The sequence below is a fragment of the Drosophila biarmipes genome, chromosome 3L (assembly GCF_025231255.1).
Source record: "Drosophila biarmipes strain raj3 chromosome 3L, RU_DBia_V1.1, whole genome shotgun sequence".
NCBI lineage: Eukaryota > Metazoa > Arthropoda > Insecta > Diptera > Drosophilidae > Drosophila > Drosophila biarmipes.
In genome coordinates this window covers 13,698,864-13,721,500 of record NC_066613.1, presented here as the reverse complement: position 1 = coordinate 13,721,500, position 22,637 = coordinate 13,698,864, and the positions used below count along the sequence as shown (strand labels likewise).

Genomic DNA, 22,637 nt, shown 5'->3' with positions numbered 1-22,637 from the left:
TAATAAGCAGAAATACAGCATTTATTATAGGGTAAAGATAGGAATTAGTTCGAGAATATACCTAATATCTTATTGAATATATATAAATAATTTATAATATAATAAAAGCAATCCAAAATATAATTTTTTTAAACGTAATTTATGTTAAAATACATTTATCTGTTAGCTTATGCTCAAGAATTCTTTTAAATTTCTAGTTATATAAGGTATCCTGATCTGCACTTCCTGCGCCACAAGTACTTCCTAATACATTTTAAGTAGCTCTTCTCGCATTTCATCTCAGTTCCCTTTTTTGCATCATCCAGCATTATAATACCCCACAAATACCCAGAATTTTGAAGCACTTTGCGATAATCTTGACTATTACTCAAGTTTTCATACCGAGATCTACCAAGTTCCCTAAAATTTCTCCATTTACTTGTAACTTCTTGCATAACCATTTGTGGCTGGCCAGCCCATCGATTTTCAATGGGTTTCCCTCGTAGTCTATTGTCAGCCTGTCGACGTTCAACAAATTGCTTAACTTCTCGCAAAAGAGACAGGACACTCTGGGGTGTTTAGCAAACGTCATCCTGCGGCCCAGTAGCAGAAAACCTGCTCGGTTAATCCCGAGACTCCAGTTCCAGGCCAGAAAATAGGGCAGCCCCGAAAACAGAAACAGCTTAGCATCTGTAATCCCGAAATTCCCAACAAAGCGCTTGTAAGGTGTCACCTTGTCCGTCTGCTCCCATTCATGAGGAGGATTCCCTTATCCGCCTGTCGATCACTCAATAATGGGCCAACCGGGGATTGTGTGTGGGAGAGTGGGAGAGTTTTGTCTGGCGAGGCCAAATGATTTTCGCACCTTTAGCCCGAAAATGTTTTGGGCATTAGCGAGGAACACAAAGGCGTCTATAGGGACATCAAAAGGACAATCCAATTAATAACATAAGGGAATATTGCGTGTTTTTCAAGATGAATATATTATAATAGATATAAAGAATTGATGTAAAAAAATTTTATGAAGGAAATTAAGTAATTCTAAATATTTAAAAAATTTACATTTCTTTTTAGGCTGAATAAAAAAAGTATAAAGCAAAAAAAAAAAGAATTGAGCATACAAAAATTGTAGAAATTAAGGAAAGGTTAATTAACATTTAATTTAAATTTATAGTGAAATAACATTACTAAATATAAATACTTAATAATTCAACCAAAACCAAAAAACGGGTTTAGAAAGTAAAGACACTTATTAATATAATTTAATATATTTCTGAAAAACAAAAAAAATAAAAATGGATAAACATAAAAAAAAAATTAAATATTTTTCTTTAATATTTAATTTTTTTTCAGAAAGTTTTTTGTCGCTTTACTCAATAACAATTTTTAAATACTTTTAAGTATATCATTTATTTTATTTATATAAATACGTATTATTTTATAATATACTATATATTATTTTTCACCTTCAAAAGCTTAACATTGGCTCGAAAGAACCAACAAGAACATATATTTTGCCAGACATCTACAACCAAATTAGTCTTCTTCAGAAGCACGAAAGGCGGAAAACAATTTTCCTTTTCCCCTGCCACCTAGTAACGCAAATCAATCAACGCCTTGCGAGTTTCCTTCGGTAATTCCGAACATATGCCGGGATACTCGAAACACCCAAGCGATTTCCACGGCTAATTGGGCGGCCAGAGGCCTGTGAGGCCACTTCCCCACTCGGAACTCAGAAAGGGGTGCACTGTAAGACGATCCTTAGTTGGCAACCAGCTCATTATTCTCATTAATGAAAGCTCCGCCGGCGTTTCCTTTCTGCACCGAAGCGATAAATAAGAAAACTACATCTTTTCCACTTAATACTCCCCAGCTATTTGTACACAATAGGTACCTGCCAAGATTTGAATACGATAATTGATGGCAGTGTTTGCCTTCTGAATGGGAGTTCGGCAGAAAATGATGAACTTCTCGGGAATGGCAACCAGATCCCTGATAGCCATCATTCTTGCAGATCGGTTTTATTGATTTCTATTTGCTAAATATAATGGGTCGGGTTCTGGGGAGTTTCTTGGTCAGAAGGAAGAAGAAGACGAAAGGATGCTGATGAGATAAAATCGGGAAACCATTCAAAACTTGGTTTTTAAAAAATCCTGATATCGACGGGTGTTTCTGGTTATAAAAACATATAAATGTACAAATTTTATCGTGATTTTATTTAAATTGTTGTTTATTTTTTCCACACTTTTAGTAAAGTTTAAATTTAACCCTAATACAATCAAGGTTCTAAAACACGGTTTAAAATAAGTCTATAGATCTTATAAACCTTTTTTATTTTTTATACTTTAAAGTTCTTCCCAATACCCAAAAATAATTTTTTTCTAACACTTTAACGCAGAATTGTAAACTAATTTACCACAACGAAACATAATTCCCGCGGGACACAATTAGTGTGTTTTTTACTTTTTCATTTCGGACATATGCTTTCCCCTCGCCGCAAAATGAGCAAATAAATCATAAATGTTGCATTCAACGTAATTGAGCCCGAACTTACCCCTAAGTTGTCCAGGGGACAGGGGTGTGTCACCATGGCTACACTTCGGTGAGACAAGAAAAACAATGTAATCCGAGCTGCTTTTTGGAATGTGCGTAATGTTGTGCGGGGACTGCGGAAGAGAAGGGGCAGTTGGTGGCAGAACTTGTTGAGATTTTAGGGGTTGTAATAGCTCCGCCCTCCCAAGAAACGAGTGGAACGGAAACAATGGGGAAAAATACAATGGGAATGGAACAACAAATTTTACAGTAATTTTAATAAGGGAATTCATTTAAATTAAATATTCAAAACAAAAAATAATACAATTTAAAAAACAATATATCTTTAATAACCTAAAAATTAAATAAATAAACATTCCAGGCAGCGATTACGTTTACAGGATACATTTCTAAATGAAGATGCTTAAAGAACAAAGGGAAATTTATTTAAATTTAACAAGGGAACACAACAAAAACCGAACAATATAAATTTAACAAAGTTACAGGAACGAAACCTAAACCTCCTTGGCCAACCTTTGGATCTGGCGGTAGTTGACATCCACCATTCGTAAGCTGCTGCCCACGGTGGCCAGGGGTTTCATGAAGTTGTTCAACGTATTGGCCACCGGCTCGAGGATGTCCCTCACGGAGCACAAGATGTTGTACAGGAAAATCAAAGGCGGCTGGAGGAAGCCATTGAAGAGCATGGTCAGAAAGGGCTTCAGCATGTAGTCCGAGGTCATGTGCAGCAGTCCAACGAGCAGGGTGTTCACCAGGGAGTACAGGACGAACCGGTAGCTCTGCAGGATGAAGGCCACCACAAAGGCCACGGCGATGTGCAGCAGCCCGAAGAGCTCCGCCCAGAAGTGGGTGGCGTAGGTGGTGGCCCGATCCGCCAGCACAATAGAGTTGATCTTCGGATGAGTGTCCGTGGTGCTCAGATAGTCGGCGCATCCGTGCTCGAAGGGATAGATCCCGATGCAGGTGTGCCGGCTGGCCTCCTTGCGGTTCCACTGCGGCTCCGGGAGATCGTCGATAATGGATTTCTGGTTCGGCGCCTGGCACTGGCACATCTTGTCCAGCGATTCCACCAAACGGGCCAGCAAACCGCCCTTGGGTTCCTTCACCTGCGAGGGTTTGTGGGATTTGGAGCGCCTCTTGGCCTTAGGAGCCGATTTTGTGGGCACAATCACATGGGGCCGCCTCTTGGAGTAACGCTGGAACTCGATCCTATGGGGCTTGACCTTCGACTGATTGAGCAGGCTCTTCTCCGGCTCGGCGCGCATCTCGTACAGGGTGTGCGGGGAGCTGCCGGAAGCCGTGGACTCGCTCACCTCACCACGCCTCACATCCTTGAACATGTTGTACTGCGTCCGACTGTTCTGGTACGCATCCGAGTCGCTGGAGGAGTTCATCCGGGGCAGGATCTTCTTCAGCGGGGACTGCATCTTGGCCGTGACGCCCACGTGGCTCACCTTGATCAGGTTGGACTTGGAGGTGGAGCAGTGGGGATCGGTTGACTCGGACATGGCAGTTGTATGTTTATAACTATTGTTGAAGCTCGGTCAAATCCAACTGACATTTGTTTTGGAAGGTCTCCTCAGGGAGTGATTAAAAACATTAGATTTGGTGTAAAGGTTGTTCCGAATAATTATCGTATTATTTTTCTCAAATAAAGTTATTTATTTTAGTAAGCAAGAACTGGTTGGACTAGGAGTTATGGGAATTCTATTAAGAAAGATACTCATTTATGAATGTTTTACTCTTATCTCACCAATGAAATGTATATATGTAGCAATGAGAACTTTTCTTTAATCTTTGAAAATGTAAACTCTACTTTTTAGTGAAAGGGAACAACCACATTCTCTTTAAAATATACCTAATTAATTAGACTATTAAAAATTAATGCAATTAAATTAAAAACAAATTCAAAAATTCTGCAACTCAAGATTAGGGACACCCTATTGGTTCGAAGCTGTGCTAAGAACACACCAAAGTTCTCAACCAATCCAGTATATTGTTGGTATATTTCAGCCCCCTTGTCAGTGGCATTTTTAAGCGGTTCACCAACGGTCACTCCCGCCTATCCGGAAAATAGGAAAAAAAATCAACTGTAATTTGGGGCCATAATTAATTCATATTACACGCTTTTAGCCAAATCTAGAAACCGAAAACAGCCGGAATGTTCGCCTCCGCCTGGCGCAGCGTGGCCACCTCGGTGGAGACCCAGTTGACCGCCACCTACTTCCGAGGTTCGTGCGGCAGTCTGCGATCGCTGCAGATTCCTCAAGCGGATTCCCCCGGTTTTGGAGCAATGCGAAGACGATTTCTGGCTGTGCCCGTCCGTCCAAGTCTCGTCAACCGTAATCTATCCGTACATATGTGTTTAATCTAATCTCTTCTCTTCTACCCCCGCTGCATTTCCATTCATCGTTGCCTGTTGCCCGTTGCCCGCCTTGTTTAGATAGTTGTCAATCTACATGTGAAATTGCTATCTCGTTTCAGTGCAAAAACTGCGAAAAGTCGGACTGAGAGGCATGCATAGCACACTGGAGGACGTCAAGCTGGAGGGCATGGAGATCAAGATCCTGCCGGCCCTGCAGGACAACTACATGTATCTGATTGTGGACACAAAGACGCGCGAGGCGGCCGTCGTGGATCCCGTGGAGCCGGAGCTGGTCATCAAGACGGTGCAGGAGGAGCAGCTGACCCTCAACAAGGTGCTGACCACGCACCATCACTGGGATCATGCCGGCGGCAATGAGAAGTTGGTCAAGTTGTGGGAGAAGCAGCTGGATGTGTATGGCGGCGATGACAGGATCGGCGCCTTGAACCACAAGGTCAAGCAGGACGACACCTTAACCATTGGCAGCCTCAAGGTCAAGTGTTTGTCCACGCCGTGCCACACCACGGGGCACATTTGCTACCATGTCACAGCGCAGGACGGAGGTGGCGGCGAGGGAGCAGTCTTCACCGGCGACACCCTTTTCCAGGGCGGATGCGGACGCTTCTTCGAGGGCACTCCCGAGGAAATGTACGAGGCCCTGTGCACTAAGCTCTCCGCCCTGCCGGACGGCACCAAGGTGTTCTGCGGCCACGAGTACACGCTGCAGAACATGAGCTTTGCCCGGCACGTGGAGCCGGACAACGAGGTCATCCAGCAGCGGATCGAGTGGGCCAAGCACCGTCGCGCCTCGCAGGATCCCACTGTGCCCTCGACAATTGGCGAGGAGAAGTCCTGGAATCCCTTCATGCGCGTCCACGAGGCCACGGTGCAAAAGCACGCCGGCGGAGCCACCGATCCCATTGTCACCATGGGCAAGCTGCGCAAGGAGAAGGACAACTTCAAGGCCTAGTCCTTTCCTTTTATGATTTTAAACTTGTGATTTAATATTGGATTTAATGGTTTATAAAATTAAAGGTACTTGTGAAGTGCAGAACTCGTTCTTAGTTGATTTTCTAATTAATTAAAGAACCTAAGGAGCTTGGAACAGCTGGTTTATTTTAATGCGAAAGATTTAAAAATAAAATGTATTATTTTTAAATAGTATTTCAAAACTTAATATTTCATGCTTTCTTTATTTAGTCCTTTTTAAGCCTTTAGGCCTTTAATTTTTATTTAAAATAAACATGTTTGTTTTAAATTTTCTTCACATAAAATGTATAAATTCAAATTCAAACGGTTTTAGCTTATCCGCAAAGATCGTTGCAAGCGTTAGTATGTTATTTTCCAGTATTTTTGGCCATTATCTTTTAGCGGTCTGGCAGCCCCATTTTGCCGTTCACACAAAAATGGCGGCGTCTGTCCAATGGGATTTCAAACTAAAAACAAATTTAACAGCGCCATGAATGCAAACAAACGCCGGAGTTCCGTGGGTTTTTGCCAACAAATCATCGAAACGATCTCGCTAATAGTTTTTTAAACGCATTTGCAGTTGCGCCGGGTGCCGCCTGCCGAGGATGATGCGACCGCCACAGCATCAGCGGTCAAGCAACAAATCAAGCGACGCATCAGTTTCAGTGGCAAGAAGTTCGTGAGGTAAGTACAGTATGGGAATCCGTCGCTATAAAGATAGTACATCCCCCTTTGTTCAGGGAGTTTGTCAACACCAAGGAGACCAACAACTGGGACGACTCGTACGAGGTGTCCGAACACAATGCCGAGGACAGCACGGGGTCCAGGTCCGTGGCAGGATCCGGATCTCTGTCGAGAGTTACCCAAGATGCGGACAAGGAGAACGTTCCCTTGCCTGGTCATCATGAGCGCAGCGTCACCGACTCGACCCTGAATCTGCAGACCAGTGTGGATGTCACAATGTTGCCGGGGGAGCCAAGGAACACTGCATCCCGGAACCCCAGCAACGCCACCTCCATCTGTCTGTCCTCCGAGGAGCGGAAGGTGCTGCAGACCAGCCTCTACGATCACCGGGCGATGGACAAGACCTATGACCTCATGTCGCAATCCCTGATTACCCGCATCCAAAGCCAGACCAGCAATTTCGAGGATTCCTCGCTACAACTGCAACCCGTCGAAAGGGGAAAAAGTGTGAATACTCCAGTTGCCAAGGGCATAAGTGACTCCTTCATGGACATCACGCCATTGGGATTCGTTGCGCCCGCTCCTAGTCCTCCACCAGCTGTTCCCGCTGCCGTACCCACTGTTCCTGCTCCTATTCCCGCTCCTGCTGCCGCTCCGGTTAATCCTCCAGCTCAGCAGAGTTTCATGGATCTGGAAGACGACAGCATGATGCGGGAAATGCGCGAGTTCACCAAGGAGAAGAAAACTCCCGTGCAGAAATCTCTCTTTATGGATATAGAGGAGGCGGCAAAGGAGAACAAGAACAAAACCCAACATGGACCCGTAGACATATCCTTCGACTGCCCTTTAAACGGTTAGTTTTGTGTACACCCATTTCCAATCCCCTATATTTCTTTCCTAGGAAACGTATTCCACTTTGACATATATTAGCATGACTATATAGAAAGGAAGGCTTAAAAACCAACTCAAAACCTTCAATTAACGTGCACCACTTCGTTTTTCAGTTTCCGAGGACCGCGATCGCTCGCCGTCGAACTCCGTTGAGAGCAACAATAGCACAATCAACTTCATCAAGGATGAGTCCATGCTCATACCATTCGACATGATTACGGGGAAAAACATCAGCAGGAAACTCAATTTTCGCCAACTGAACGATGAGCTGGAGGCGGGAAAGATTCAGCTGTTTCCGAATGGTCCAAAAACGCCCACAACAGATCGTAAGACCACGAAGAATCGTTTTTGGCAAGGTCTGGAGGGAGATCATAGTAGCCCACAGAAAGATATAAGAAGCATAAAGCCAAGGGCAACGTTGAATTTCAGCGAGAATATGACCATGTCGCCGGCGCCAAAGAGTCCCGTTCAAAAGGAAGAGGATAAAAAAAAGGTGGTCGATGACAAGCGGAAATATCGACTCTCCCAGGCGGATGAGCTGATGCTGGACAACACAAATTTCTTGGCTCATGCGAAGTTGGGCGATGAGACTCAGTCGAGAAATACCTCCAAGAACTCTACGAGAAGGGAGACCACCTATGATAATTCCGAGTTGAATTTGGAATACCCCATTAACAGTCAGAGCTTTCATCCCATTCCGAGCTCCAAGCCGCGACAGACTACTTGCAAGGCTGAGGAAATGCAGCAGGATCAGTTGGATTTGCCTTGTATTCCCAGAGTGAAAGCTGTCCCCCCGCGTCGCACTTTGCATCTCAATGAATCCATGGATCAGGGAAACACCAGTTCTATGCACCTGAGGAAGGAGATTGCTGTAACCACGCAAGAGACTGTCTATGAAAAATCCACAATTAACCAGGCGAACGCAAGTCGGAATAGCACTGTTTGGTCCTGTACTAAAACCAAACGCAGGGAGACCCTTTTGTTGCAGGAAAGCATGGACATTACTAGTCCTTGCAAGGATCTACATTTGGAACCCATGTCTGCTCCTGTCGTCAGCACGCAATCCAAAACTAATCGCACTCTTTCTTTAGCAGAGCCTTTGGAGGAAGAGCAAATAAACAGAAGCGAAGTATTTGCTCTAACAAATGTTGCCCCGAAGGAAATTAAATCCAAAGCAAGGCAAACTATGCTGCTAGAGGAACCCTTGGATGAGACCAAAAATATGATAATTCCGCCTGTTTTTAACTCAAGAAGAAAAACGCTCCACTTAGCGGAACCTGTGGAGGAGGAGGAAGTACTTCCTGACAAGCTTTTACCCACCAAACTCCTCTCGAATCAGGAAACGAAATCCAAAGCGAGGCAAACTCTACTGTTAGAGGTGCCTATGGAGGAAGAACCCGCTTTAGAAGATCTTTTTGCAGCGGAGAACCCAAGGATTCTTGCACAGTTCAACGATAAAAAAGAGCCTGCAGTTTGCGATTCAAAAAGAAAAACTCTTAACTTGTCTGAACCTCTGGAGGAAGATAAATCCATCCCAGATAAGAACATCTTGTCGAATGAAGTGAAACAATCAAAAGCTAGGCAAACTCTACTGTTAGAAGAACCAATGGAAGAGGAACCGGTTTTAGAAGATCCTTTCGGAGCGGAGAACTTAAAGGCTCTTACAAAATCCAGGCAAACTCTAACTTCAGCAGAACCCATAGAGGAGGATAAGTGCGTACCGCAGCTGAAGAATAAGACAATTCTTACGCAAAAAGCTGTTGATAAATCAACGGCATCGCAGCGCCAAAAGTCAAGGCACACTATATTAATGTCCGAGCCCATTGAAGAAACGCTCATCATGTCAGAACCCATGGAAGAGCAAGTAGAACAGCCCCGACCTGAACCCTTTAGCATATTCATGGATAGTCAGTGTGAAGATAAGTTGCCAAACAAAAATGCGGATTCCAGGACTTCCAAAGCAAATCGCTCTATACTCATGTCAGATCCAAAAGATGAAGATGGGGTTGAGCTCAAACCTGTGGATAAAACCAAGGAACTCCTAAGCGAAGTGGGAAATAAAAACGAGACTACTAATAGGTGCTTGAGATCGAAATCGACTCTTCGGATGTCGGAACCCGTAGAAGAAACTCATAAGTGTAAAGCTCCCAAAAATAATCTGTCTCTTTACAAGTCAAGTTGTACTAAGTTGATGGAAGAATCTTTTGAAGAAATGACAATTAAAACCGATAGTCGGCCATCTAAATCTCGCCAAACCATCCTTACGGCAGAACCCATAGAGGAAGATGAGGAAATGTATAAGTCTGTGGCTAATAATAAAGATCCGTCTAAGTTAATGCCAAATTGCACAATGTTTATGGAAGAATCGATTATGGAAAATGTATATGAAAAGCCTTTGCCGCCATCTAAATCGCGCCAAACTCTCCTTGGGGCAGAACCCATAGAGGAAGATGTGGAAATGCATTCGAAGACCAAAGATCACTTGAACACTTATTCTAACGAGGAACCTATGCAGCAGGTGACTGCTAAAGCGCGTGACCAAAAGAAGCGTCAGACTATTATTAGTGCTGAACCTATAGAAGAAGATTTGGAGCTCCCTAGCCTAGTGAAAAGTTTAATGGAACAGTCATTGCTAAAATCAAGAATTCATCCCTCTTCGAAATCAAGACACACCCTTCATATAGCGGAGACAATTGAGGAAGATACTGAGTCCCTGAAACCCACAAATCATCAAAGAGACCAGCATCACCAGAAGCCAAGAAATACTCTGATCACTCAGGAACCCATTCGGGAGGACTTTGCAGACGGAATGGAGGAAATTTCTCTTGGCCCGCAAATATCCAAGCTAAGAAAGACGCTTTATATGGCAGAACCCATCGAAGAAGACACTAGTTTTTGTAATAAGAACAAGGTCAATAGCAGTCAGTATAATTTGGAAGGTAAAAATAGAAGCCAAACCAGTGCATACACCACTACCAAATCGAGACAGACTTTGCTTATTCCGGAACCCATTGAGGAGGACGATATGTCATGGGGTAACCATCGGAAATCCAGAAATGCGACCAAGTCAGAAAATATAAAGGAAAATCTAGCCCCACCTTCTCATGTAAATTCAAAGGATTTCGCAGAGGATGAATCAAGGAAGGCGAGCAGTACTCTCGCTCTGGCCCAATCCATTGAAATGGAAAAGGATACAATTCCTACAGCCCAGTCCTCCAAAAGACATACTTTGCATTTATCAGAACCCATGGAAGAGGATGAGGAAGAACCTGCAAAAAATTACCCCGCAACTGAGGAGCCACTTTCTGTAAAACCAAAAAAAGGGGTGCTGAATGCGCTCAAGGAAAGGGAAGAGGAAACCCTTCCTTCCACAGCTAAAGCCCTTCAAACCATGCTAATCACACCAGTGCATAATGCCAAGATATTGTCCAGAATCAGCCAATTCACCACCTACACGCCGGGAATGTCTCTGACTGAGTTCGAGGATCAGGAAGAGATGAGCAAGATACCAATACCCGAAAAAAAGCCGGTTACTTCGCAGAGGAAACCATCAGAGTTGCAGGCGGGTGTCTCCAGGATTGGAACTCCAATCCGCCACGCGCAGCTGAAGAGGCTGCCCTTACATCTCACACCTAATCTTCCAGAGTCAAAAAAACGACATACACAACTGTCGACGGATAGCAACATGGATATGACGATGGAGGAGGAGCAGGAAGGTGCTTGGGGGACGACAAACCCAAATTTGGAGGGAGGCTTAGGTAATTACCGCAGGACATTTACGGTAGATCCAATGGACGCATCGGTGCAGGCAGTAAGGGATTATCATCCCGCCATGGCCGAGTTGAACAAAAAGAGCTCTCTAGATATGCTGGAGCTGCCACGAAAGTTGGAGTACAACGCAGATCCGGATGACAAACCCATAACCATCTCGGATGTGACAAACTACTTCCAGCAGCAGCGAGAGGAGCAGCGCAGGTCCAGCGAAAGGGAGAGCGGCAGCTCCAACGACAGAACCTTTAAGAGTTATGCCGCCACGAACTTGAAGTTCATCAATCTCACCGGGAACACCACCTTTGCGGGCGTTAAGGATGCGGATGGGGAGCAGAAGGAGCCATCCATTGAGATAGACAACGTACGGCTCAGTCTGGTTTCCACGCTGGCCGAGGAAACGGACGATGAGGGCGTGGAGGAAGAGGAGTGCCAGGAGGAGCACCAACCAACAACTGAACTCTGTGAGGATCAGCTGAAGCCAGTGGTAATCGCCGGCAGCAGCCGCTCCTGCAAAAAGTGCAACAATTGCAACCAAACCTTAAGCGAAACAAAGCTCAGTAACGACTCCTTCGTCCTGCCTCACAAGAAACTTTGGGACTTTTCAAGGCAACAACAGCGGTTGCGCATCATAAGGCAGAAACCCACTTTGGAGGAGGTCAACCTGTACTGGGAGCTGGAGGAGCAGACCCGGATGTCGAAGTACCGCGAAACAGACGATTCCATGGATCAAACCAGAGTAGAGGAGGAGCCAACACCGTGGGACAAGGCGGGGCTTTTGGATTTGTGCAAGATGTAAGAACTGATCATTATGTAAAATTTAAAACTATTTCCTAATGTTTTGTGTTTAAATTAGACGAATTGGTCAACCGAAGGCTGTCGAAAAGCCCACGGAATCCTTCTTTGAGCGCCTCAAAAGCTTACTGGTCGAGCAGCAGCCAAACTGGATCTTCGACTGTCAACGCAAGATGTCCCAGCAAATGATTTTTTACCACCGCCTGCTGACCACATTCCGGATTGTAGTCAACTACAAAATCGACGACTTGGCGGAGGAGTCGGCCATAAGTGTGTGCTCCATTGAGGTGGACAACGAGGTGACCACTCGAAAGGAGCACTGGACATCGGTCGAGCACTTCTTGAACTTTCAACTGAGTCTCAGGCTGCCCCTGAATCTTACCGACGCCATCGAAGGCAGCGATGAAGGTGCTTTTCTGAAGTTCCTCAATCATATTGATCAGAAAATTGTGGAGATCAAGCAAACGTTTCATAGTCTTCTGACTGTTCTTACAGAGAAGAGGGCGAGGCTCCTGAGGTAAGCTGCTTCTTTCAATTCAATACCTATTGGAATTCAATCCTATTAGGTATTCAACTACTAGACTATAAAAATAATAAGTTTATTGCAATTAGTATTTATCGGTTATTTAACTATTCCTTTTCAGAGAAGCGAATCGCACTGTTGTGAGGAAGATCGTGCGAAAATGCATAGAGGACGAGCCGCTTGTGCGTCTGGAGAAGACCAGTTTCGTGATTGAGCTTTCAAACATCGAGGACGTGTCCTTCATGGATATCCTGCGCCCCGAACTGCATCTCTTCAACGAAAACATTCAGTATCTGCCGAAGGGAGTTGCTTTCCTGGAGACATTTCTTACAGACCCCGAGCAGTACCTTAAAAAATAAATATGTAGTATCTATATTTAGAGCACCTTTTTGTACTACTTGTATAAATTAAAAATAAACACGTTCTTTTTACCAGATATATACCAATATATTAAACTGCACTGTTGGGTTTTTAATACCTCAGGAAATAAATTAGTGCTTTGAAAGAATTTTCCTTAATAAACCCCAAAATACACCAAAAATAACTGACTTAAATTAGGCAAATAATTAGAAATGAAGGATAATTTCTGCATTTTAGTTTACTGGCTCCTCGTACTCGTTTACAATAATTAAAATAATAATAAAACTTAAGAATAATTTAGTTTCCTCTTGCGTGGCTGCTGAAAATTCGTTTCGTTCATCCGGATCACTTGGAAGCTGGAACTAGCTGAGTGCGCTTTTGTTTGCTTTTGCTTTGTTTATGTTTATTTCACGAAGACAACACAGACATATTAAGATCCAAAATATATATACGTTTTTATATATATATATATATATTCATGTTATGTATTTAGGGTTTGTGTTTTGAGTGGTTTTGTGGCTCGCCGCCCGCTGGTTCCTTAGCCAGATGGAGATGGATGCGTGTGAGTATGTGTGGTGTTCCTTGTTTTGTGTGAGTGTGTGTTTGTGTGTGTGAGACGTCATTCGAGGGTGGAAAGTGGAGGACTATGTGGCCTCCAGTTTAGACGCGCGACAACTGCTGCAGCAGATTGCACGGCCAGAACGCCTCGATGCGCTCCTTGAGCAACTGAAATGGATACGAAATCCAGGTAAGTACGGTCTGTGCCAGGTGGCCCATTGGCTCCGGATACTGGTGGGTGGCCAAGGCCAGCAGGGCGGTTATGGAGCACAGTCCCGCCGTGAACAGGATGAAGAAGGGCAGCTCCTTCTTGGGATAAACAGACACCTCGTGGAACGCCGGCAGCAGTTCGCGGTCCGCGCACTCGGTGCACGTGGGATATGGATAGAAGAGATGGCCGCGCTCCAGCGGGTACGGCAGCATGCGAAACGTGCCCTCCCAGGTGCAGTGCAGCAGATTGAGGGCCCCCTCCACCTGCTTCCAGTGCTTAAGATGGAAGAACGCGTAGGCCAGCGCCTCTGAATCTCCACGCTTCAAGATGTGCTCTGGCGGCAGGATCAGGCGCTTTGTCTCCAGCAGATACTTGGGCACATGCGGATTGAACTCCACCGCCCGATGAATGGCCTCCACGGCGCTCATTTCCGCCGGACTGAGGCCGCGCTTGGAGGCAATGTCCGGCGAGAACTTGTCAGCCACGGCACGCGCCTTCAGCAGAGCAGCCGTATAGCAGATGGTCGCCGATTTCGGCAGCGAGATGTCGTCGTACTTGGCCAGAATGGCATGGCAATCGGCATAGGCCTGCATCTCCAGCAGCGTCTCGATCAGGTTCTCGTGTATGTTGAGTACACTCATGATCGAGGGTATCTCCTTGGTGAGATCGCGAAACATCTTGGTTGCCTCCTTCAGCTTGCCCAGCTTGCGGGCGCACATGGCCAGCCGCCGCTTGATGTAGATCAGCACATTGGTGTCCCGCCGATGCATGCCATCCGCTATTGCGCCCTGGTGCTGGGTTGCCTGCGACTTGCGGTAGTTGATCTCGGCCACTTTCAGTGCTGTCTTCAGGATCTTCTCCGCCTCCATAATGGTCATGGCCTCCTCTTCGGCCAGCAGTATGTAGGCTGGCGCACATTCCGCATTGATTTCCAGTGCACTGTGGGCCGACTTGATGCGCTGCATGGGATTGCGTTCGCGCCAGGCCGTCTGCATGATCTCGTACTCCTCCTTGCGGGCATCGCCCTCGCAGGTGAAGAAGGTCTGGTGGTCCTGGGCACTCAAGTTCATGTCGTAGTAGGTCAACGGTTCCTTGCTGGTGGCCCAGAAGAATCTCTGGTACTCGGCGCCGCGAAAGAGATTTAGGGGGTTCCGCCAGACCTTGCACTCGGGCATTTGGGTGCCCGTGCTGGTCGTGGCACTGCCACCGGCCGATGCGCCAGCTCCGCCCGATCCTCCTCCGCCTGCTCCACCGTTGCTGCTGCTGCTGGAGCCACTGCTGCTGCTGCTGCCGCTGCCATTGCTCGACTCCGACTGGCCATCGCTGCCGTTAATCCAGGGACTAATGTGGTTGATGGAGACTTGCTCTGCCAAGGGGAAATCCGAATTAGCCCAGGGGGTGGGAGAGAAGCACGACGGACTCTACTCACCTATGAAGGAGGTGCCGTACTTGCGGAAATACCACCACTCGAAGATCAGGATCAGGCCCGAGATCAGGCTGGAGGTGCCTGTGAGCGCCACGTAGAACTTGGGCGTCAGCGTGCTGAGAAACATGGACGAGTCCCACATCCTGCTGCCTGCTGCCCCCTGCCTGCGAAGTTCTGTATTCGACGCTCGTTTCGCTTCTGCCCCTGCTCCGTCCGGATTTTGCCGCTCGCCGGGATGCGCTCGTGCCTGCGGGTTTGCGGATACTCTGTGCACTCGCACTGACCACCGCCGAGGGGTTGGATCAATTAACGGTTGCCTTTCCTGGCGCTATCCTTGCGCGAATCCTTGTTGCAGATGAGACTTTTTTCCATCAAGTATTCGAAAGGGGGGTGGAGGAACATCGATGTTGGCATCGATGTCATCGATGATTCCACAACATCGATAGCGCCGATGTCCGGCGGGGAATAGTCGGCGCAAGTGTCGTCTCCCTGGAAATACATCGTTTTGTACGGTCACATTTAAGAACTGGCGGGAAAACACTTTTCCAAGAAATATCAATTTGTTGCATTTCACACGTGGGCAAGAGAGTTTGATCAGAACATGCCAGTAATATTTAAAATAGATTTTTATTATTAACATTAACATATGTATTTTATTCAATGGCTTAGTATGTCGCGCCTATATTATAAATAAAATCTAATGGAATTTATCAAGTAGCCGAAATATTTGATTTCTAATTTTTTCCAGGAGTCAAATCCAGCTATTTTTTAAGTACGATTAAAAGCTATTTTTTGTATATAGCAGAAAAGGAAAGAGGCAAAAATATATGAATTTTATAAATGCAAAAAAATAACACTTTTATGTTTGTATATAATGTATTTGATCATCCATAATATAAAAATTTATAGTAATATATTTCAAACTAGCTAGTTTTCCAGTGCCGATAGTGTCCTATCGATACACGCTGCCTGACCTGCGCACCACTAAAAAATGGCCGCTTTGCAGCAAGTGCACTTTTTTTTTGTAATAGAGTAATTCAATTCAAACGAGCACGTAAAGCTCCAAGTTGGAGCTCCTGTTGAACGGAAAGCCATTAGAGGGCAGTGGAATCATGGAGCAGGTGACGGACACCAAAGTGCAAACCCCGGAGCCACTCCAGACGGAGGAGCCAGCTCGGGAAGTCGAAAAATCAGAGAGCGCAGACACCAAAACATCGGCGTTGGAAACGCTTCCAAAAAGTGCGGGTCCCACTGAATTGGATTTGGAGGATGAGCTGGCAAATCTGAACGGTTCGGACGAGGGCGCAGGCCTGGACGAACTGAGCTCGCTGGAGCAGGAGATAGCCAAGCTGCACCACATTCGACCTCCGGATGCGGTATCCGAAGCTGCTGAATCCGCCACTCCAAGTGGCGGAGCGGATAACGGTGGCTTGGAGTCCGGTTTGGGAGGTGAGGACCTGGTCAGCGGGTCGCCCATACTCGAAGATGGCCACGATCCCTCGGGCAACGGCAAAGTCAGCGAATCACCCTTGGAGGAGGTGGATCTGATTGCCCTGCTCAAGGGCACAGACACCAGTCATGAGCAGCCATCCGGGGAGGACAAGTGCGCTCTGGAGAAGGCTCTTTCCGAGCTAGACGGCGTTAAAGAAGATGTGGATGTGGGTGTGACCATCGAGGGCGAAGGGCAGTTTGAGATCATGGAAATAGACGACGACGAGGGAGAGTCAACCACACGAAAAGGCAGTCCAAAGGTGCCTGTGGTTAAGTCCAGCAAGCCTACAGCACCCTCCTCCGACGTGGAGCCGAAGAGGCCCAAACACAAGCTTTCCCCGGAGCAAGCCAGAGCCGTGGCTCTGGAACAGATGGCCGGCCTCAAGCCCAAGCCACGACGCAAGGAGCCGCCTCCTGTGCTCAAGCCAAAGGACATCGTCAGCACATTGAACGACGATTGGGACGACTATGACTCTGAGGAGGATAAGCCTACATCTACGTCTGGGTTGGTGACGGAAGTGATAGCCCTGCCACCAATGCAACTGGTCCCCAAAAAGACACCTGCACCTTTGCCCCTGAAAAAGGTGACATCCCCCACCAAAAACAGTCTGAACTCACCCATTTTGCTTAACAACAAGATCAGTGGGGTTAAAGTAATGCTAAAGACCGTGAGTCAAAAACAGCTAGCGGCCTCGACGAGTTCAAATATGGAGAAACCCAAGCCAGCAATCACTGTGTCACCTCCCAAGGAACCTGAAGAGCCCACCACAGGTAAGACCGCTCAATTTATAAGTAAACTTTATTTAACAAACTCTCTTTTAGGCTTCAAACGTATGCGTGTAATTAAGAGAAAGATTATATGGGATCCGGATGTACCCGAGTCCAAAAAGTCCTTTGCGCAGTATGCCAGCACGAAGGCACCGGCTAAGGCGGCTTCTCCAGCAATCCCATTACCAAAAACGACTCTCAAAAGCATTTCCCCCAACGCGCCGATCAAGAAAGAGGTTGCACCGAAAAAACGGGCAGCAACACCCACTGTAAGGATCTCTAAGGTTCTCACTCCAGTTGGCGATAAAGCGCGGAGTGCATCTCCTGTGAAGCGTCGCTCGCAAACTCCGAACGCAGGTCTGGCCAACGGGGGAGTCCAGAAAAAAAAGAAGGTCTCAGAGATCGACCGCCTGATGGGCGACGAGGGAGCGGCCAACATGATTCACGCAGTGGAGCACGAGCAGCGGGAGTTGAGCGGCGGGGAGGTGTCTAACAAGCCGCTGATGCGGAAACGAGCCATGACCATAACCGGAAGGGTGAGTATTTCTAATGGAAACTCTTTAAGTAAGAATTATTATCTAATATTTCTTTATTTATCAGCAGAACCAGGCACTTCGAGCAGCAGCGGAACCAACGCCGTCCAAAAAGGATGCGGCACATCCGGTCACCAAACGAACTCCTGGTGCTGCGGACTCCGTTTTTACCAAGACCACCGCCAACACATCTGCCAGCAAGCCACGCGCCTCAGACTCCTGGGACTATGTGTACAAACAGCGCGCCAGCGAGGAGTCGATGATCATGCGTCGGCGCTCCAACAGCTCCTACTCCAGCAATGCCTCAGTTAGCCGCAATTCGCTGGACAACAAGCCGGGAGCAGCCAATCTGTCGGATGATGCAGCCGAGGTCTCTGATCCTTCGTTCAAGTTCCTGAAGCCCAATAACAAGACGAACCAAAGGGGTGGAGAGGATTCCTCCTCGCATACGCTAGCCAACGACATGAAGGCGAACAGTGGAAGCGAGCTGGTGGTCCTGCACAAAGTGAACAAGGTGGCTCACCTGGTCATCCGCACTCATCGCGGAAACTCCGGCCACACGTACAGCAGCCAGCTGTTGGAACAATTGAACGACACGCTCACCAGCATTGCCCGTAAAAACGAGTTCAACACAGTGCTGCTAACCGTTGAGGGTCCACAGTTTTGCCAGGGCATCGATTGCCAGGAACTGGTGCAGGGACCTCTGGATAAGCGCAGGGAAGGCGCTAGTCGAATGTCCTTAGCCCTAAAGTATGTATATATAGTTAGATTAAGACCAGATTAACCTTTTATTAATGGCTACATTTATTTTCAGAACCTATCTGCGCACTCTGGCCACATTTCCCAAGCCCTTGGTGGCGGGCATTGTTGGCAACCTGATTAATCTTGGCGTCATGCAGCTGCCCTTTGTAGACTACGTGGTGGCCGCCGATGATTGCTGTTTTGAGACTAACTACGCCAAGTTGGGTCAGCTGCCCGAGGGCTATGCTCTGTGGCATGGCCATGGAAAGGTGTCCAGCCAAGTGGTAAATGTCCAATAACTTCTAAAAGGTAAAGCTTTTTGATACCATTTTATATTTTCCTGCAGAATTCGCGTTTGTTTCTGCTGGGTGACAGACTTTTCGCGCCGGAAATTTTGGGACCGCACAGCCTCGTGGACAAGATCTGCAAGGCTCGCAACGTTAACAACGAGGCTCTGGCCATTGCCAAACAAATATCCACTAGCTCAGCGGAGGTAAGACCCGTCTTTGAGTTACTACCAATCATATGCTAATATCCCATACCCCTCAGATGTATCGCTCGCTGAAAAAACTCAACCACTCGGCCACCAATGCGGCTAATTTCCCGCGTCTGGACGAGGAACTAAAGGCTATATCCGAACAGTGGTTGACCGCCAATTGCTTGGCTAATTTCAAAAGCTACCTTAGCGACGTTGACTTCTAGAGCCTAGATTAAGAAATATTGTATACCATAAGCAATGGTAGAGCAATTAACGTAAACAAACATTTAACAATTAAAAACCTACATTTAGTTGAGTCCCTTTAGGAGTTTTATTCTGAACTGCTAGACTATCACCCTAAGAATTTTTTTACACTTACCCACAAAACACAAGTGTAATATTTTGTATCGTATTGTACAGTAGACGCGCTGTGTAAATTGAATGAAAATTAAAACAAAAGGAATGTTAAATTCGTTATAGATCGGGAATAAATTGATCGGGAACTACTGTTCTAAATCACAGAGAAGTTTACGACTGTTGGAAAAATACGAATCCTGAGTAAATACCCAAAAACAGCACCCTTTGCGGCGTGTCTTTAAGTGTAAAGCATTCCCTTGGGCGCTTGAAAATGCATTAAACCAAAGCTTGAATTTTGGTTATATATCATACTGAACTCCTGGATCATTTATTTTTTAAATAATAAATAAATTTTAAGATTTCCATTGCAATATAATTTGTGTAATATGAAGGAAACTGTTGAAAATCAATAAAAACAACCTAAGAGCACACTAAACACCCATATTGTCTCAAATTCTCCCAGGAACGTTTTCACTAATGGTTTATTCACTGATTTATTTATGGGAGCCTAGAAAAGGTTTTAATAATGTACAATGTAATGCATGCAACTAGTTAAATTGCTACTCGTGTTCGACAGCTTGCTTCCGGCTGGCTAAATGCACTATAACCCTACTCCGGATCCCGATGCGGATCGGAGGATGTCCGTCTAGTTGCGGCTCTCGTCCTTCTCGTAGTAGGCTGGCAGCTCCGCCTGGAGACGCAACAGCCGCACGTAGGTCAGCAATTTCCAGTCGCTAAACGGCTGATCCTCGGGATGCACGAACGTGGACATGTAGGTGACCAGCTCCTGCGATCCATCCTGATCCAGATCGGCAATAAGCATAGAATGATCCTGGTTGTTCAGATCCGGCTGGCACACCATCTCCTTGCGGTCCTGGCGGCAAAACTGGATGATGTTGCTCTGCGAGGTGTTCTCGATGTGAGTGTCTGCGCCCACGAACAGCACAAGCAGCACGCTCTCCGTGATCATGTTCATTTTGTAGCTACCGCCGGGGGAGATTCCACTGGATTTGTTCTGGTTCTTAGAGGGTACTCCAAAGGTTTCCCTCTTCTGCACTAGGTGCTCAAAGACATCGAACTCCTCGTGGTGTTCTGGGAACAGGTAATCCTCCGCCTTGGTCAAGCTCGTCTGTCTTCTTAGCCGTTGATGCTGCTGCTGTTTCTTGGCCTGTGCCTTCTCCTTATCCTTGATGGCATTCATGTTCTTGGTGTGATTGTTGCTGCTGCTTTTCTGAACATTGTTGCTATTGCTGCTGGCGGAGGTCTGTTTAGAGGGCTTAACCAAGCCATGCCATTTCCAGAACTTCATCACGAAGCCGGACATCTGCTTTTTGGTGTTTTTGAAGTGCCACTGAGTAGGCACCATGCCGTACATGCCGCTCTTGATGAAATTCTCCACCACATGGGGCTTGCCATCGCGAACTTCGCTTAGGACAAAGGTGACATTGCAGTCCTCCGGACAGCGTCCACGATTCTCCACTACCAGTTCGCGTCCGCTCAAGGAATAGATGTTCCTCTGGGCATCCAGCTCCCGCCGCTGGCCGTGATTCCTGTGCTGAGAGATCTTCGAGCTGGCCAGCCTCTGGCCCACAATGGATTTGTTGGTTATCAGGGCATAGAGCTCTGCCAGGCTCTTTGAACGCTGCTGCTCCGTTCCGTTAACCCTCTGGCAGGTGAAGCTAACATTTCCCGCCTCCAGCTTAACGTTGTTCAAGCTGTCGCAGTCGTGGATGGGGAAGCCATCGCCAATGGGTGCTCCATTCCTGCCTGAGAGCAAGCGCAGCACATTGCGAGCTTCTAGCTGTCCGGGAGAATCGTGTTTCAGTTGGGCCAGCGACTTGGTACGCTCCTCCAGGGACAAGCTGGTCACCAGCAGGACGTCCAGCACTGTATCGGCATCCAGATCGGGCAGGATGACGGGAAAGTCATAGGCATCAACCTTGCGCGCTGAGCGCTCCTTGAACCACCAGAGCCATTCCCCTGAAACGGGATGTATGGCCCCCAGTTCGCCGTATTCATCGAGTACCAAGCAATCTGATTTTCCATTGCCATCCACGTCGATTAGGGTGCAGTCCAGGGCCACGGGCTCATCCACCATCTCCACAAACCAGGCCACTGCTCCCGAGGAGCCAATCAAGCAGATGATGCCATTGCGCCGCTCATTGCCAGGTCGGAACTCCGGGAAGAAGGCATCGCCGCGGTACATGAAGATCAGGTTATTCTCCCAGGCTCTCAGGCCGCCGACAACATTGACTCCCCCCTTGAGCTCCGCCTTTGTGTAATTGTTGAACCAGTTGTGGGTCTTGATGCGATCCACTACGGCTGGGCAGGATCCTGTGCCGTCGGGGTTGCCGCAGGGTATGAGCCACACAAAGGATACCACAGCCAGGAAGCACAGCAGCAGGCTTCCGATGAAACAGCTCTTCCTGGCCGGCGACATGGGTGTCCTTTTTGTTGAATCCTCGCCAGTCTGATTGCCACCCAAAATGGCCACATTATCCGCATTCGTGTCGAACTCGCTGTTGAACTGTGACAGCTCCGAACCCACCCCGCCATTGTCGCTCAGCATGACGGAACGGAAGGTATTCTGCATGTTTGTGGCGTAGCTACTGCCCTCCAGTTGGAATTTCTGGGGATTCGCGGACGGATTGCGCGTCACAATCCTGGTGGCGGTGGGTGGGGCTCGGGTGTGTGGTGACTTCAAGGCAAGCGTGTTCGGTGGAATGCGTATCCTTTGGGCCTGGAGCTGCTCCTGCGGATTCGGATGAGCCAACTGAAGTTTCTGCTGCAATTTGTGGCGGTGATTGGCGGCGTTATGAATCTCGATCTCCTCGTCGGACTCGGAATCGCTCATTGCCTGACTTAGAGGCGCATAGATGCCCTGGTGGCCAGCGGTGGGCAGGGACTCGGTGTGTAGCATTTTAGCTGTAAGAAACCAGGTGAAAAATCCGGAAAAATCAATACATTCCAGGCGCAACGCAAAGGAAAAAAGGCCGACAAATAGTGGGAAATCCCTGGTAAACCCACCTCTGTTGACTGGCTCAAAAACGCTTTGGCATCTAACATCCACATAGCTACTGCTTTTGATCTTTATTGGATTAGGCGAAACATTAATTCCAGCGTACGAAAACACCCTTCGAAAAAGCTTTCAGCGTTTTTAAATTTGCGTTCAACTGCCATTCGCAGC

At 47.0% G+C, this 22,637-nt stretch overlaps 6 protein-coding genes across 10 annotated transcripts; 3 read left to right on the top strand and 3 right to left on the bottom strand.

Annotated features, from left to right (window-relative positions):
- Positions 1-2,935: 2,935 nt before the first annotated feature.
- LOC108028176 (uncharacterized) lies at positions 2,936-4,120 on the bottom strand. The gene has a single exon (XM_017099838.3). The coding sequence runs from the start codon at positions 4,038-4,040 to the stop codon at positions 3,027-3,029; it is 1,014 nt and encodes a 337-aa protein (XP_016955327.1). The 5' UTR covers positions 4,041-4,120; the 3' UTR covers positions 2,936-3,026.
- A 440-nt stretch (positions 4,121-4,560) lies between these two features.
- On the top strand, positions 4,561-5,957 carry LOC108028833 (hydroxyacylglutathione hydrolase, mitochondrial). Of its 4 annotated transcripts, none has more exons than XM_017100823.1 (2): positions 4,561-4,624; positions 5,017-5,957. In XM_017100823.1, the coding sequence occupies exon 2, from the start codon at positions 5,049-5,051 to the stop codon at positions 5,865-5,867; it is 819 nt and encodes a 272-aa protein (XP_016956312.1). In that variant the 5' UTR covers positions 4,561-4,624; positions 5,017-5,048; the 3' UTR covers positions 5,868-5,957. The 4 variants fall into 4 exon arrangements, with proteins under 4 accessions (XP_016956312.1, XP_016956310.1, XP_016956311.1 ...); XM_017100821.2 differs by having other exon boundaries at positions 4,575-4,874; XM_017100822.2 differs by having other exon boundaries at positions 4,578-4,763.
- A 347-nt stretch (positions 5,958-6,304) lies between these two features.
- Positions 6,305-12,963, top strand: LOC108028500 (uncharacterized). The gene is made up of 6 exons (XM_017100376.3): positions 6,305-6,383; positions 6,447-6,550; positions 6,607-7,403; positions 7,555-12,004; positions 12,066-12,521; positions 12,649-12,963. The coding sequence occupies exons 1-6, from the start codon at positions 6,321-6,323 to the stop codon at positions 12,884-12,886; spliced, it is 6,108 nt and encodes a 2,035-aa protein (XP_016955865.1). The 5' UTR covers positions 6,305-6,320; the 3' UTR covers positions 12,887-12,963.
- Positions 12,964-13,107: 144 nt separating this feature from the next.
- On the bottom strand, positions 13,108-15,511 carry LOC108028501 (protein ST7 homolog). The gene is made up of 2 exons (XM_017100377.3): positions 15,086-15,511; positions 13,108-15,022 (listed from the first exon to the last, which is right to left on the bottom strand). The coding sequence occupies exons 1-2, from the start codon at positions 15,222-15,224 to the stop codon at positions 13,548-13,550; spliced, it is 1,614 nt and encodes a 537-aa protein (XP_016955866.1). The 5' UTR covers positions 15,225-15,511; the 3' UTR covers positions 13,108-13,547.
- A 561-nt stretch (positions 15,512-16,072) lies between these two features.
- LOC108028482 (nucleolar protein dao-5) lies at positions 16,073-19,870 on the top strand. Of its 2 annotated transcripts, none has more exons than XM_017100346.3 (6): positions 16,073-17,344; positions 17,396-17,877; positions 17,945-18,624; positions 18,689-18,899; positions 18,962-19,108; positions 19,165-19,870. In XM_017100346.3, exons 1-6 carry the CDS (start codon positions 16,195-16,197, stop codon positions 19,315-19,317), a joined length of 2,823 nt encoding a protein of 940 aa, XP_016955835.1. In that variant the 5' UTR covers positions 16,073-16,194; the 3' UTR covers positions 19,318-19,870. The 2 variants fall into 2 exon arrangements, with proteins under 2 accessions (XP_016955835.1, XP_016955834.1); XM_017100345.3 differs by having other exon boundaries at positions 17,942-18,624.
- A 44-nt stretch (positions 19,871-19,914) lies between these two features.
- Positions 19,915-22,634, bottom strand: LOC108028484 (uncharacterized). Its single transcript, XM_017100347.3, has 2 exons — positions 22,478-22,634; positions 19,915-22,375 (listed from the first exon to the last, which is right to left on the bottom strand). The coding sequence occupies exon 2, from the start codon at positions 22,368-22,370 to the stop codon at positions 20,097-20,099; it is 2,274 nt and encodes a 757-aa protein (XP_016955836.1). The 5' UTR covers positions 22,371-22,375; positions 22,478-22,634; the 3' UTR covers positions 19,915-20,096.
- Between the last annotated feature and the right edge of the window lie 3 nt (positions 22,635-22,637).